Genomic DNA, 16824 nt, shown 5'->3' with positions numbered 1-16824 from the left:
CGTAGTCGCGAAGTTATAGGCCTTGCGTGACGCACTTAATGCCACGCTGGCAGTTTAATTGACAATACCCGGCCGTGGATCGAGCATCTGCGGTATCCTCGAACAAAATAAACAATTCCTTGCGGTACAGGTGCATAGGAGCTGGCGCAAGATCGTACGAATTGCTCGGCATGCTCCAAGAAGCGTCGTGAGTGATCTAAGTGAAGCAAATGTTTGAGTGAAGGAGAGCAACCAGCTTTGAAAAACCGGTCTCTCTCGCTCTCTGGCTGCAGCAAGAGCCTCAGGGTGGGGCGAGGAGGCCAAACGTCCGTCTGTCTGTGACGAGTGACAGACTCTTTTACTCCGTTAGTCGGCTGGTGCGCTTTATCGTGTTCGAGTGTAATCTGGGTGCAGTGCACAAACGGTGTTTTTCATGGGAATGTAGTGGTTGCGGTGCATTCTGTGCAATAAATACATACAGACACATACATACGTATACACGCAAGGTGTACGATAGCTTCGTGCCGTATAGTAATCGACAAGCGTTGTCGAGATGTCGTCGACGGATGCCACTCTGATGGATTTCCTCTTCCCGCGGGAAGACGCGTTTTTAAAAGTCGACGTTAAGGACGAGCCTTTCATAGATCAGAGCTACAGCGACGACGCCATCGCGGTAAGTCTCCGATGCATGATTTTATCTCATTTTCACCATTTGGCTAGGTTTTTTCCTTAGAAGCCCGCTCGCTTTCAAACGGGTTCTTCTTTCTTCTCGAAGGAAACCAGTTTCCTTTTACACGCGATCGTAACCACGATCGTAGGAATTCTTCGAAGGGATTTCGACGAACTGTATCTTCGGAGTATTTTTCGTGGAATGATCATACAGAGATAATCGTTCATCGGCAGAAAAGACAAGTTGTATTAAACGATTGGCTTATTAACATCGCCTTTCCCTGTTTCTGGAATAGTTTATTCCACTCCATAATAGTTAAATACTCTGTAATAGTTCTTTATGTAATGAAAACCTTAAATCACGGATATGGATACATCTCGTGGATTGGTCTCTGAAGGAAAATCCAAGATGTTTAATCACTAACTAGGGAAGTTGAACTCTGGCGCGTCTGGTTATCGGGAATGCTAATACGTAGAATAATTCCCAAGGCTAGCGAAACCTTTTCAAACATCGACTCATGTTTTACGCAATGCTATCGGTGAATATTCAAAATATCGAGAAACCGGCACGCGCAACTGTTCACGTTTTATTGTACCAACAGATGGGAGTATATTAAACAATAAACTTCTCAAACACAATTTGTCTAGCGACGACTTAATCTTTCTATACTCTCTTTTTCGGCGAAATGCCAAAAAATGTGTTTACCATGAATACCGTTGTGCGAGAGGAGAAAAACTTGGACACGCTCGAAAAGCAATGGTATGCACGCTTCACCGCGATTTGTGCCACTTTCATCGCGTCTTCAATTCGCCGTTCAACTAACGAGACTACGGACTAACTATCCTTTGCTTTCATTACATTCAATTATGCTCAACTAGCCACTAAGCGATCCGTACAGAGAGTTCAACCTCAAAGGACGACAATTCATATAATGGCACGAATGTTTACGGTAGCTGATGTAAGTTACGACCATGATTAACCAATAACTCCCGTTATTCGAGCGTTGCACACGTTCATTCCTGTTAACATATGGAGTACGCGACCCACGTGTCAACGTGCACACGCTCCTGTCGCAAGATAATTCCGGATCATCATTCTTCATCGTTTTCACTTAATGATAATTGTATTTAAAATACGTGTACGGAGATAGTATGTAACAATTAGAAGGGTTATTAGAGCACGTGTAATCAGCGATCGAGTGATTTACCACATAAAAGAATCAAGATAACAATTCATTATTGGCTTTCCTTATTTGTTTCTTTTCTGAAGCTTTTCTAGGCTGGAAAGTTACTCGATCTACAAATATAAAATACGTTTTTTCTGTTTTCATCGATTAATGAGGGAACGTACGTACTTGTCGTTATTACATAATCGCGAGACTTTTTGTAACATATGGTATAGCCTGATGCACGTGCTGCTGCAGCGGCCGCCATATTGAAATGTCTGATACCTTCTCGATATTTAATTATGCATTCTATTTCTGCTTTACATCTCGATATAAAAACGATATTTCCTTGTGTACACAATGATTATTGCGTATGATAGATCAATTAATTCAGATGAACTTATAGAATGTTTAACGTTAATTCCTCCTTCAACTGCGAGTATTTACGCAAATAGCCCGTATTATGTTTCCAACTAATTTATAACGTTGCTAGAGACACAAATAAGTACTAAGTATCTTTATGCATTGAATCGGAACGAGAATGGGAACCTATTCGTCATGGCCAGCGACCTTCGAACGAGGAGTACCGTTATCTTACGGGACTTCTTGTGAATAGTCTAAAAAATTCTGGCTCCTCAATTTCGAAGGAAACAACGAGACAAGAGCCACTTGCGGTATGCACAAGTGTTTCTACATTTGCGTAATTGGTTCACGTAATAACCTTACTAATTTGTGAATAAGAAGTAGTTTGTATAAACGCAAGAAAACATTTCTCGATTTTCTTCGACTTTCGTCCAATTTTTATGTTTGTTTTTTTTTCTTTTTTTTTTATTTGGGATATAAAATCGAGATCTGCTAAATGTGAACAGACAGGAAGACGTCCCAGGGGAATTCAGATAAACAGAGAAACCTTTTGCGTTAGCTCACGCTTTATTTTTAAATTCTTTCAAAATGTATCACAAGATACATCCAGTATCATGTACATTGTATAATATGTAGATCTTGTATGAAAATAATTTTGTATGACAATAAAAATCCTACCAATAAACACGTTAAGCAGTTTTTTCATATAAAATGTAGTTGGTGTACGACGACGCAGAATCAGAGAAGTTTCCCTTTCCTAAAATCCCGTTTCCCTTTCTATTTCCTTTTTAGTTACGATTCTAAAAGTCCACCAGCGGAATTCTAAAATTCAAGCGCACCAGTGTTCCACGCTACTTGACTATATTTACCATTCCTCGTATGCTACTAGAAAACTAGGTTAGCCGGCATTGGCCAAACGCTTGATTCACGCGACAAGCGCCACGCGAACGGCCACTTTTCAAGCTTCGCTAAACCGATTAAGCTAACTTTCATCCAGACATCTAACAATAAGTGGAGTACGCATTAACAAAGTCTGTTATTTCCATGCTCAACGAGAACTTTAAGGTTCGACGCAGATACAGCGTCGTGATTTCGCATCAGCTTTGTACTTTCCGTAGTACATCGATAGGCTGTGAACTTTTACACATTGGGAAGAGGAAATTTTAAAATGTACAAAATGCACATGGTTTGCAAAAATATACAAAATATCCAAAGCATAGCCTCTCTGTAATATTTAATGAACGAAGCAATTTTCTTCCGTTTCTTTAACACGTTGATTACCACACGAACTTTACAGATTTTCCCCTGGGAGCCTGGGAAGATTGAAACATACTACACGAAAGTTTTTAATTTTTGCGAAATATTATATCGTATTTGCGTATTTTATCCTGGTAGTGTTACGTAGATTATTTGCGTTGTTGAACATTCGTTAGCCCATGGAATCTTATCTTAGTCATTCTAAAAACTGTAGTAACATCGGCCATCGATCACCATCGATGACAAATAGCATTCTAGGAATTGAACACTGTTAATTGCAGCTGTAGAATTTCTGACACGGACCAATGATGCGATGGTCACGTTTTTATACGATTTTGTACGACAGAGTTGTACGATTCGGTGCATTTATATTTCTAATGCAATGCACATCGAGTATACGGGGATCGCACGATGCGACATCGCTATGATGTCACTTCGCTGGTATATGCCGGATCTTATACCTCTAACGATGCAATAGACACCATCTATTCCGCTATTGAGAGCATAAGGCTCTATGTAGATTATTAGAGACGTGAATTGCTGCGATCTTACACGATCCGCATCCTGCAGTTTCTATACTCGTGTGCACTGCGCCATCGATAGACTGCGGATTTTCACACATTCGCAGGAAATTTGAAGGTGCAACATTGCACAGAATGCGCATAATACGAAAAGATATAATACAGGGTGGTTGGTAACTGGCGGTACAAGCGGAAAGGGGGTGATTCTACGCGAAAAAAGAAGTCGAAAATGTAGAATAACAATTTTTCGTTCGAGGCTTTGTTTTCGAGAAAATCGACTTTGAATTTTCGGTCGGTACGCGTGCACTTTATCGCGTCTCGTTATAACGGATCTCACTGTAGATCGTTGTCTCGATTGACGTTATTTGTTTAATTTTTTTTTTAATTTTTTTAAAAATCTACGGTGAGATCCGTTATAACGAGACGCGATAAAGTGCACGCGTACCGACCGAAAATTCAAAGTCGATTTTCTCGAAAACAAAGCCTCGAACGAAAAATTTTTATTCTATATTTTCGACTTCTTTTTTCGCGTAGAATCACCCCCTTTCCGCTTGTACCGCCAGTTACCAACCACCCTGTATAGAATATTCAAGGTATGGTTTTATAATACTTGATAGATACAGCGACTTTCTACCGATGTTCTACTTTTTCGATTATATTCTCGAGAATATGAATTTGAAATTCTGCGGTTTAATCATTAACGTTGCAATACACACGAATGTGTCGTTCAACTTTTTGAAATACGAAGACCGGTGCAATCCAGCGATACGGAATGCAATTCCACTATGGAATTCGATTACTATGAATTATAGTCATGTGTGTCGCACAGCTAAAAAGTTAAATTTGCTGAATTGCAATGCGTCACCGTGGCGAAACTGCGATGAATTTGTAGTATATGGCTCGCTTACATCAAGCTTAAGAGCCGCCTCTGATCGTTTTATCGTGGGCAGATCCATCGGGTCAATAATCTGATCTAAATGGAACGCCATAGGCGTACAGACGAGTGCAGCTGCGATGCAACAAAGTAAAAGTACCATTAAAAACAAACTGAATGCATTCTCGGTTCTCTGCATGCAACATCAAATAAACTTTCGACGTTGAAAAACAAATGAAGGAGATTGACCTCGATAAGTTATAATGTGCATATTATGCGTACTTATATTTTATAACACGGAATATGATGTATAAAATCGTACTTCATGCTGTATATTGAAATAAAAGTATATGTGTATTTTGCATCGTAATTTCTCTTCCTCATTCCACCAGTTTGAAGCAGTCGTTAATATTTTCAGCTTCTTCTACTTACAAATAAAATAACACGAGTCGCTACTTCGTTCTACTACGCATTCTTCGACGCATGACGCAGCTGCGGATCATAAGACACGATACAATGTATGGTCTTACCTGTCTTAAATACTTCGAATATAAGTACTATGTATTTCAAATAAGAAAGAAAACATGCTTCGCTTATTTGACAAGATTTCACAGAGTAAAGGACCAGGATAATAATTCGATCGTGTATCTATAAAGTGCGAAAAGTATTTTCCTTGCAGCGATAATTGCAACAAAAAGAATCGCATTTTATCGATAGAAAGCGTTCAACAGACATGCAGAGTATTCGGCACTCGTAAACTGTGTAACTAATTTACGATCTCGCCTATATTACAGCTCGAACTTACGCGTCAAACCCACCAAAATAATTTCCATTCTGTTCTCCGTTTGGTTTTCAAGGCGGAAGAATGGCCAACCAACCCGGACGACTTCCTGGACTCCATTTTCAAGCTGGAGGATAATCAGTTCAATCTGATCGACAATGATCTGGACGCGATCCCGTCTTCGTCGTCGGACAGCGGACTTTCAAGCGCATTGAGTCTCTCTTGCGAGCAACAACTAAGCCCGCTTCTACCAATCGAGGAGGATCAACTGGAGATCAGCAACTCTGAATTGAGTAGTCCACAGGATGTCATGGATTTCGATTCTTTGGGCAGCCCTATTCAATCGATGGCCAGCGTGGACAGTCCTGTTAGGTCGGTGGTTAGTTCTAACATTGGATCGCCTGCCACGGATGTCGCCGAGGAAATGGACGTGGAACACACCCTCGTGGCTGTAGTGAACCCGACAAACACCTTGGCGGATGCTAACACGACCATTGTGACGGAGCAACCGGTTCTCGATCTAGGTAAGAATAACATGAAATTGTTTTTAAGTCTGAGATATATTCAACATTGGTTAAAGGATAATACATTTGCAGCCTGAGAAAACATACTGTGCTTCCATGCGATACATAATGATATAATTGTATAAAATAATATTAATAAACAGCACACATCGTGCACTGACTCATGCGTGAATTAAACGTAACCAAAACCAGAAATCCTGTATCTGTTTTATATGAACAATAGGAGTACATTTTTTAATGAAAAAAATTAGAAATATGTGGGAGATGAAAGGACATCGAAGCCTCCCCTTTGGAACTTCGGGATAATCCCCTAACACCGTAATCTAGATTCTATCATAGTCGTAATTAAACGATCGTCGTCTTTCCATCCGATTGTATTTGTTCGAGATTTGTGATAATGAGCTTGGGCTCGAGGCGATAGCCAGTCGCCGAACGTAGCCGCGGTCACGGGATGAACGCTTTGTCTAACAAAGGCACGGAGCAATTCTATAGCTCTCCTTAAAAAGAAAATAGTTGTAACGTTCGACAGTAAACATTCCAACGGTCTCTGTCCCGTAGCTCGCCACACGCAGACCCTATTCTTCGAATAAGATGATCACCAGATGTCGACGCATCTCCACAGTACATGTTCAGCTAGCCCGAGGACCCGTTATAAATCTTAAGATTTAGTTAACTGAAGTCCTTCGGACAAACAGTCTTTGTCCCAACTACGAGAAGGTAGAGGAGACCTATTTTTCAACGAACGACGTCTCCCACTAGCAACTTTCCCTCGAGGGCGGCTAGCGTCTTTTCTAACCACCGATGTGGAGATTGACCAATTAGCAGCAACGCCAATTTCCCTTACTTTCGGAACGAAGGCTATCCTCGACGAATCCGATGATCTCGTGTCCTTAGACACATCCCATTATAGTTTTCCTCTGTGGCAGCATCGGGACAGAAATTCATTCCTTCTTGCGGTCCCATCGACAAATAGAGTAACACCTTACGGTCAGTGAATATTACGCGTCCGATTTAGATTTTCTGAGCACGTTCATCTCTCATCCCGTCGACCGCGGATTCGTTATTGAACCTAGGATCATTGTCATTAGTTTCCCGGGTATCTAATTACCAAGTTTCGTTTCACGCCCCTAACTCTAACTTTAATGTAAACCCGACGAATAAATAAAAGAGAAACGCTCGTATTGTTGGCGCAAAGGACAGTACATAATTTCTGATTTTGGACATGCTTACCTCATGGATGAGTCAGTGGATGTCGAGTTCTATATATGGATCAAGGGAACGTGAACGTATTTAAAATAAATCGTCGATCTTAAGATTAACGCAAGATAAGATGAAAATTGTTTGCAATGAAAAAAAGGAAGAAAATTGTATGAATGTACGAATACGGATCCAGAGCATCTAATACGTCATGCAACTATCTGGCAGAAGCTTGCAAAACTCTTAAATCAAAATATCTCGAAAACAGTGAGCTCTGTTAGGATTTTGTAACATTGGATACGTACTACTACGCCTGTGCTGTCGCGAACGCGATTTTCTCTCGTTCTCAGCATGAAAACACATTTTCTCTTCTTACTCATCCATTTGTGAAAGCTAAAGTTCAACAGATTCGAAATTGGCGCACGATTTGAACAAATGTTTGGACAGTTATCGGAATATCTATTTGAAGTTGACAAGCTCGATGAGATAGTGGGTCTACAAAATATCTGATAACGTTCTGTTTCTAGGTGAAATAAGGTTACGTTGAAAATAACGACAAATATAGCGAGAAATAAAACCCTTCGTTTCAGAAAAGGCACCGAAGCAACAACAAATTCACGTCGCATCTGCAGAAAGTAACACGATAAACGTGCGTAATATCACGTGCAATGGGAAACGGAATATCAGACAGTTGATACGCGTCACGCCAATGGGTTCTGGTAATCCAAGATCGATTCTACTGCCGGTAAGCCTGAAAGACATGAAGGAAGTGCGAACTATCAAGATCATCAATGCTTCGCAAGCTAGGAATCTCAAAGGATTCAAGATCAACCAAGCTAATATCATTAACAAACCAGTTCAGGTATCTAAGTTGAATCGTGGATAAAACTCGTCTACGTTCTAATTATAACTTTAGATTCTAGATCGTTATAAATATTTTTCTCGAGAGAAATAGAAACAAAACGTTGATCGACTTATAATTGGCAGAGTCTGAATAGAACTTTTATAAACTTTCACTCTCAGACTTCAATTGCGTAATTATAGATAACTACACGAGAAGAATACAGGGGAAGAAGACGATAAATTACATTTATCATCCTTTACAGAGAATCAGTTTTAAAAGGCGGCACGTCGTCGATTAATCTCACACTATAAAAATTATCCAATTTGATTTTGCATCTAAACGTACATTCGTCCATCTTCTTCGTAGCTGTAAAAATACTACTTATTATAATATTAAAATATCCTTTTAATAGCTATATCACTGATTACTATAAAACTTTATCAACCTGAACCTGTGATTTTCATATGTTTACATTTCCCTTTTCTGCTTGATCCGCAGATGAACATCAAACAAGAAGATTCGAGCAGCGAGAAGGGTTGCAATTCGAGCGACGAGATCTCGGAGTCGGATTCTCCGTACCCGAGGCTAAAACTGAACGCCGAGGAGAAGCGTCTGCTCCAAAAAGAAGGAATCACGCTGCCTACTCATTATCCGCTGACGAAGCACGAGGAGCGCGAGCTCAAGAGGATCAGACGTAAGATTCGCAACAAGATCTCCGCGCAGGACTCGCGAAAGAGGAAAAAGGAGTACGTGGACGGGTTGGAGGATCGTGTGAAGCACTGCACCGAGGAGAACATAACGCTTCTGAAACGCATTAAGGCTCTACAGTTGCAGAATCAGAGCCTGGCCGGGCAACTAAAGAGGCTGCAGGCTCTGTTGCAAAAAGGCAACAAGAGCGCCCAGCCTGCCACTTGTCTGATGGTCTTGTTGCTCTCGTTGGCTCTCGTCGCTGTGCCGAATCTACGGCCACACTCCAATTCCAACAACGAACTCGCGCAAGAGCAGGAACAGCCAGAGAAAATGCCTCCGCTAGCGGGTAAGTTTCGTATATTTCTTTCATCTCTGGCTAACGAGGAGTCGTATCGTGTCATTATTCATACGAATTTGAAAGAATAGTTTTGGTTACGGAATTGACCCTGTTGCACAATGGACAAATTAAACGATTTGCATGGACAAATTTATTGAACGTTTTCATGAATTTTTGTATACTATATCTTTGTTTTACATTTTAATAAATGGAGCAGATATTTAATAACGAAAATATTGCGTAAAAAATACCCTAATAATCGAGCAATTCCTAGTAATTACTCGCGTCGATGATATTTTGTTATAGCTACTTGTACCAAGTCTGTTTAGATATTTTAAGGATTTGAAGGCTTTCAAATCGCTTTAGGAACATTTTCAAGATTTCTATTACTTTTACTCTGTCCATGAGAAAAATTCATAAAATTAGCCGCTCTCTTAAATTTAGCTCTCTCGAATAAAACGATCCAATACTCTGAAAGGATCTTCAACGAAAAATCAATCGTGATTATTATTTTTAAATACATACCTTATATACTTATCAATATACTTATTTTGATTCCAAGATCTCCCAAAATAATAACCGATCGAGCGCTTGGATATCATATAGATTAGAAAATATCATGGATCTTGCGTTCGATCGTTTCTACGTGCACGAGCTATCAGCTTTTATATCAAAAATAAACGTGAATGGTACCAGCATATTTGTTCGACCTTTTCGAACCGTTATATTAGCGGTTACACACAGATTGAATGGATTTGATAGCACGGGCCAGCTTGGAGAACATTGAACTGCATGAGATCGTGAAAGGCGCAACCCTCTTAAATATTTGATTTTTTCCTCGGCGTTGCTTTCACGTGCTGCAGGTTTGTTGCATCTTGGCCTCGTACGGTCGACTGGCTTCTTACCGGCGTGGAAAACGAAACGGCGAACAAGAAGCTCATTCTCTTTTCTCTTCTTCCATATTCTGTATTCTCGTGGCAATATCACGCTGTTTCAACGACGTCGAAAAATTCCTTCGACAATAAAATCATTTCGTTCGATTTATCTGAAAGTAGATTTGCAAATTTGTTTTCCAAAGACGTTTTTTGTGTCTGTTTTAACAATGCCCTTGGCCAATGTTGCAAGCAAGGATCATGACGAGCAAGCATTAATAAACGACTGACATTAATTTAAACAACGTGCTTATCATAAATGATATTAATACCGATTCCTATTAATTATTATTAATTATCGACAATTCGAACACATAGATGAAAGACGAAACGGCAAGCATGTATGAGCAAGAACTCATTATCACGAGATACGATTAAGTAACCCCAGATAATTGAATCATGTTAGGTGAATATATTTTGCGTAATGTCTAGTTTGTAATTCTGATATCTGTTCGAAGCGTAAAGAACATCTAAACAATTTTTTAAATTCCCTCTGTTTTCTTTTTTAATGTTACTGTTCTCTTTTAATTCTTCTTTTATAAATCGTTCATTTGTACTTGTCGATGTTACTTGATTCGAATAATTCTCTCGATAATTTCATTTTTAGGTCGCGTTGCTGTATCATCGTATGCTAGAACAGCAGCTAGAACACTTGAAGTTACACCTCGAAAAAAATAGAGAGACGATATATTATTGTTATCAGCGGTATTTCAGATTACGAAACGAATTTACTTCATATTCTTCTTCTCTCTACGGCACACTGAAGCTATCGAGCTGATAAATGTTCGTTCGATGATCTCAAGTCATCCGTTGACGCGTAAATTACTCTTGTTCTTATTCTTCCGAACAATTCGACGTTTTTTCGCTCGAGACTGTCTTACGCGATTAAAATTTTATAATATAGTTATTAGTCTCAAAATTTGATAGTCACTTCGATTTTTGTAAAAGCTTCCCAAGTTAGAATATTATCGACTTGTTGCTAAAATTGTAAAAACTATGCGACAGAAATCTACAATCTACAACTTGCAACCTCATAAATCGCTTGTATTATTACTTATTAAATTATCATCTAAGGAAGTATATAAAATCTTGGTCAGCTCACGAGTGAGCCTTTATCAGAAATTTACGATAAATCCTGATAAAGTGACAAACACGATGATTTCGAAATCAATAGGTATGGTATCGATATTAACTGCGGGATGGTGAAACCAGAGCAGGAAATCGAGAAGTTGCTCAGCTACTTTCTAAACGAGGACGGGAAAGCTCGGATCCTTTCTCGATGCCTGAACTGGCCGATCTTTCTCATTCAACTGTAATCTTCTTTTAACTACTTTCCCAACACGGCCGTTCACTCTATTGTTTTCGCTTCACATTGCATTATCTCGATTGTATCTTGGGTGTTACCTGAGATTGTGTCATTTTTTCCTGTCAGATAAATTATACAGTTCGAATAAACGAAATTCTTCTTTACCTGACTCTCGCCCGTGATTCATTGGCGTGGTAACTCTTGATTTTTTACACAGTATAACGAGAACCTTACGATGTCATTGACCTTCGTTAAAATTCAGAGACCAGTACCTTAGGACCGTTCGCTCCTACGTGAAGTGACTCGTAACCAGTTGCTCGCTTTGATTACGAAACCAGACACAGACCGAGTTGTTTAATCATCATATTGAGGATGCAATGTTCATGGTTAACCGCGTCACAAGTTTTTATCTACGATATTTACTTTGCGTGAACGATAACGGCAATCTTATAAATACGATACTTGTAGTTTGAAGACAAGTATTATATAGAAAATCCCAAACGCAGAATCGCGAAATTTTGGAAATTCTACTCGATCTATTTCACGATAATTTTCACTAAAATCTATCATCCTTATTTCCACACGATCAGTATCTAATTTCACAGCTCTATTTTTATAATACCCTTTATTATAAAATTTCGAATCCCAAAGCTCTATTTCTATGATACTTATATTCGAACTAACGTTTGTTTCAGGTCGTTCTCGAACGTTACTCTACACGAAACAGTTGATGGACGAGGAACTGCAGCAATATAGCGAGGAGTTGCTGCAGGAGGTCGAGGGCCTTCTGGATCACGATTACAGCCCGACGATTCAACCACCCCTCTACAAACGTCCTCGCATGGATACGGAACCACCGCCGAAATGCGTCTCGTCTTCCGATCACATCGGAGGGACGCTCTGCGGAAAACAGGATGTCACGATGAAACCGAACAGGAAGTACATCGAACCTCCGTTGGACGACGTTTGGCCCCCACCGAATCCAGGTGGGCAGAAGAACGCCAAGGTGGTGGACAAGCTCGAGATGTTGACCAACGAGCTGAAGATTAACATCTCTGATTCGGAAGGCACGAGAACTGTTCTTGTAAAGGTGCCTCAGGAACAGTAGGAGGAGAGGCAGCCTCGCTACACTATATTTTTCTATCATTTTTGCCGTGACCCTTTGCGATCCGATCTATATTTGATATGGTACTTCCTGGAGATCTTAGAAGAAAGAATCAGAGACCATGAAAAGAATGGACCACCGAAAATTCTTTGTGCGTTGTTCGAAACAATTAAAGGATTTATGAACGACTGACACGTTAAAAACTCATGTCTTTAATAATAATAGGAGGCTAACGATGAATGAAGCTGTGAATGAAATGTTTTATTTATCACCAATGATTATTGAAACTCTCGCAGGATCCTCAAAATTATTTTGAACCGTACATTCATTGCCTTCTAGTTAGCCGTATCAAACTCTAGCAAATGAGAAGTCGTAAAGGGCTCGATGCAGATTAGAGTGATCTCCTCCCAATGAGAGATGTATGTAAAGAAGAATAGAGAATTCAAGAGTTTGTTTCATACTTTTTAATTGTTTTCTTGCGTGAATATTTTCTATGGGTTAATAAGGATCCGATCGACCAGCATGACTGGGATAATCAGTCGGTATTTTTTAATAGTCACGCGGTTAGAAAAATTTAATTCGCGAGTCCATAGTTTTACGTTTTAAGGGTAGTTTCTCGAATTATTCTTCTATATTTTCTTCCTATCCTCGCGTGTCTTTGATGTTGTTAAGTCACCGAAGTCTCACCTTTAATACAACTATGCTTTTTACTCATTGATATCTCCCGTGAAGATCATCATAAACTTCGCTAATTGGATTTATTCTCATCGATCATTTCGCCAGTTACAGCCAACTGCACACCGTCATCCATCGTTTTTAGGTGATTTTTCAAGAGTTTTTATCGATTGAATGATATTTAAGATTTATCTATTTATAAGCAGAATCTATTATAAGAGTTTTACAGTTATTATTCATGTTGCCGATAGTAAGAGAGAAAGAGAGGGAAGTTTGTAAATAGTGATTATATTAATCGACGAAACGACACAAAAAGATTTATTATTATTATTATTATTATTATTATTATTATGAAATATATATTATAAAAGATATATATTGTAGCTTTAACTTCACAAGATATGATTTATAACTTCGTATTACTGTACGCTAAAGATGCTATTTACGGAAGTATAGTAGATAAATTGTAAGTAACTCGTTGAGATAAACAATTTGTTTGTAATATTATACATATAGGTACACATAAAAAGGGTGTAGCATGTATATTTCGATCCTATAAAGCGTGATAGATACGATTATTTGAAGAATAAGCTTCACCGTACACTTCTTGGGGGCTGGGGTATCGCAGTTAATAATTAATTTAATATTATACTATATGAGATGTTTACGAAATGCAAACCAGAGGTGCACTTGCTACGCGAACTGCAAATGGAACGTATTTAAATACGAAAACTGTGTGTTATCGACACCAGGTCAGAAGACTGTATCATAAGTTTAATCGTATCCCGATATATATATAAATATATATCTTATTCTTTCTTCAAATTCTACGCATATTCTCCTCGTCCCGTTAAAAAAACAAAAGGATTAAATCCTCACGTTTCTTAATTAAGTTATTCATCTTTATTTTATACGCGAAGCGACGTGCATATGAAATATAGATACGCAGTGAATTGTACATAATAAATATACGAGAATAACATTAGTTTCATACTTCGTACTTACATTAATTTTCTCTTTCTCTCCGATGAAATTGTTGGAAGAATGGAAGCATACACGTCGAACAATCAACGATGACATTCGAGAGGCAAATTCAGGCTCTTTCCTTCGTGATGTGGCGAGATTTCACGTAACTTAAAAATTCTGTCGTTCTTCCAAAGAATTGTAATTGCATACACATATAGGATGATAATCATCGACATCGATACCGAAGCACCGACTACGATTTTTATTTAGATAAGTTCAACGATACATTCCTACCAGTAATGTTCATTCAAAAATAGAACGATTCTATTTTTGCACGTATGTAAAAGGGTTAAAGGTATTACACTTTAAATTTCATTCAATATACGTGTAATGACATTAGAAATAAAATGTTACATTCAGAACACTATTCTTCCTTATTTTCTTTCCCACCTCCCCAAAAAGTTCTTAAATATAAAAATCTCTTTCAGACTATCTTTATAAATTAATCTTTTCGAAAATAATTCGTATAAAGTATTCGCGTTAATTTTTTGAAAATTTATGATAAGAAGGAAAGATTAAAAATTCGCGCCATTTCATATATAGTTTATGGCCATCAGAGCGTCACGTCCAATACAATATGTAGGAAGTATGGTCTTTAATGTGTCTATTTTATGGCAGTTTTTCCCGCCACAACCTATACCAAGTGAGATGTTTCAAAACTCAAAAAAATCTGTGATAGTTTAAGAAAATTTCTACTTGTCAAGTTTTTAACATAGTTGTCAAGCAAAATGGAAGACATAGCGAACTTGGCTGATCTGTTGCCCACTTATTATACAAGATTATTTCCCTTTCACGATTATTATCGTTGGCTCAGCTATGGAAATGGTATTCTAATTATGTTAATGTTTCTGATATGTACTAACAATAATTTCTTGATTTCTACGATTGTTAATCTGAATTAGTTTCAATCCATATCATTACTGAAATAATTATATCGTTACAGTGAATGTATTTACCCACAGAGAATTTTCATTCACTCTCCAAGGTGATATCTATCTTCGTTTCCAATCGTTCAAAAGTGCAAAGGAGTTGGAGTATGAGATTAAAAGACTTCTTCCCATTAAGATTGATATAGGCGCGGTATACAACCTCAGGTATCTATGACAAAGTCAATAGATGTTTAATCGTTAAATTACTTTTTCTTACTTTACTCTTACTTTTTCTCCTTAGTCCAAAGGATCAACGCAAAGGAACAAATTTTCATCCTGTTGAAAGAGAACTGGTTTTTGACATAGACATGACTGACTATGATGATGTAAGAACATGTTGCAGCGGTGCAGATATCTGCTATAAATGCTGGAAGTTTATGGCATTGGCTTGTAAAATTTTAGACAGTGCTTTGAGATGTAAGTATAATTATTAAGCTATTAAAAATATGTGTATGTTATCTATGCATCGAATTTCAGTGGATTTTGGATACAAACACATATTGTGGATATTTTCTGGCAGAAGAGGTATCCATTGCTGGGTATGCGATCCTAGTGCACGCAGCCTGACTGCAACAGAACGTGGTGCAGTAGCAGAGTATTTGCAAATTGTAGAAGGTGGTGAATATATGAAGAAGAAAGTGAATTTACCTGGTGATAGAATACACCACTCCGTCAAGTATGTTATTATTATATGAATTACACCCAACTTCAATTTCTTCCATATCATCGTTTAAAATAAAATTTTGTATAATATTAGACGTGCGCTGGAAATGATAGAAGCTGTTTTTGTTCCATTCTGTATAGAAGAACAAAATATATTAGGAACAGACGAAGGAATGGAAAAATTTCTGCAGATAATTTCCGATGATGAAGATAGACAAGAACTAAAAGCATTTTTTGGGCAATGCAGTTCCAGCAAGGACAGATGGGACTCATTTGTGAAATATGTTAAGAACAAGAAGACCACGGTATTTTATAATACTTATGAAACTCTAACAGGAATAGGTAGAAATAATTTGATATCGAACGTGTAATTTTAGGGAGATAAAAAATGGTATCAATATCGTCATTTGATAGAAGAAGTAATGCTACAGTATGCTTATCCGAGATTAGATATAGCTGTCAGCAAAGGATTGAACCATCTTTTGAAATCTCCTTTTTGTGTTCACCCAAAAACTGGCAAAATTTGTATCCCATTCACCGTAAATGCAGTGGACAAATTCCAGCTAGACAAAGTTCCAACGCTTGCAACGTTGATCGAAGAAATAAACGAATTCGATGTAAAAGATAAGACTGAACAAGAAACGTACGACTTGAATGCGAAGAGGATAAAAGATTACAAGAAAACTAGTATTAATAAGTCATTACATATCTTCCAAGAATTTCTATGGAATCTAGAAAATGAAAGAAAAGTGCAGAGACTCCAGCAAAACGGTAAATATTCTTTTATGTTTAATATATAATCACATTTATATGTACATTTGCAAATTTTTATTTTCCAGACATGAAGATGGAATTTTAATTAGAATGTATTTGTATTTTTTTAAATAAGTTTATAAATAAAGTTTAAGAGTAGTTTAGTAATATGATTTTCATGGTTTGATTCAATCATCACGTCGACCATTAAAAACATTAAAAAATCATTAAAA

At 38.0% G+C, this 16824-nt stretch overlaps 2 protein-coding genes across 2 annotated transcripts; both read left to right on the top strand.

Moving 5' to 3' along the window:
• Window positions 1–65: 65 nt before the first annotated feature.
• Window positions 66–14613, top strand: LOC126873092 (uncharacterized). The gene is made up of 5 exons (XM_050633609.1): window positions 66–652; window positions 5687–6134; window positions 7922–8193; window positions 8674–9211; window positions 12136–14613. The coding sequence occupies exons 1-5, from the start codon at window positions 533–535 to the stop codon at window positions 12546–12548; spliced, it is 1791 nt and encodes a 596-aa protein (XP_050489566.1). The 5' UTR covers window positions 66–532; the 3' UTR covers window positions 12549–14613.
• A 125-nt stretch (window positions 14614–14738) lies between these two features.
• LOC126873096 (DNA primase small subunit) lies at window positions 14739–16752 on the top strand. Its single transcript, XM_050633622.1, has 7 exons — window positions 14739–15071; window positions 15190–15340; window positions 15417–15592; window positions 15653–15851; window positions 15933–16143; window positions 16216–16609; window positions 16678–16752. The coding sequence occupies exons 1-7, from the start codon at window positions 14975–14977 to the stop codon at window positions 16695–16697; spliced, it is 1248 nt and encodes a 415-aa protein (XP_050489579.1). The 5' UTR covers window positions 14739–14974; the 3' UTR covers window positions 16698–16752.
• Window positions 16753–16824: the final 72 nt, after the last annotated feature.

Source organism: Bombus huntii, chromosome 14, assembly GCF_024542735.1.
Source record: "Bombus huntii isolate Logan2020A chromosome 14, iyBomHunt1.1, whole genome shotgun sequence".
Classification (NCBI taxonomy): Eukaryota; Metazoa; Arthropoda; class Insecta; order Hymenoptera; family Apidae; genus Bombus; species Bombus huntii.
This window is presented reverse-complemented; position numbering and strand designations above follow the sequence as displayed.

Bases quoted from the DNA above. Each gene is read 5' to 3' on its own strand.
- LOC126873092 (XM_050633609.1), top strand. From the start codon at position 533: ATGTCGTCGACGGATGCCACTCTGATGGATTTCCTCTTCCCGCGGGAA. The intron at 653-5,686 runs GTAAGTCTCCGA...TTGGTTTTCAAG, and splicing joins ACAGCGACGACGCCATCGCG to GCGGAAGAATGGCCAACCAA. The intron at 8,194-8,673 runs GTATCTAAGTTG...CTTGATCCGCAG, and splicing joins TCATTAACAAACCAGTTCAG to ATGAACATCAAACAAGAAGA.
- LOC126873096 (XM_050633622.1), top strand. From the start codon at position 14,975: ATGGAAGACATAGCGAACTTGGCTGATCTGTTGCCCACTTATTATACA. The intron at 15,593-15,652 runs GTAAGTATAATT...ATCGAATTTCAG, and splicing joins TTTAGACAGTGCTTTGAGAT to TGGATTTTGGATACAAACAC. The intron at 16,610-16,677 runs GTAAATATTCTT...TTTATTTTCCAG, and splicing joins GCAGAGACTCCAGCAAAACG to ACATGAAGATGGAATTTTAA.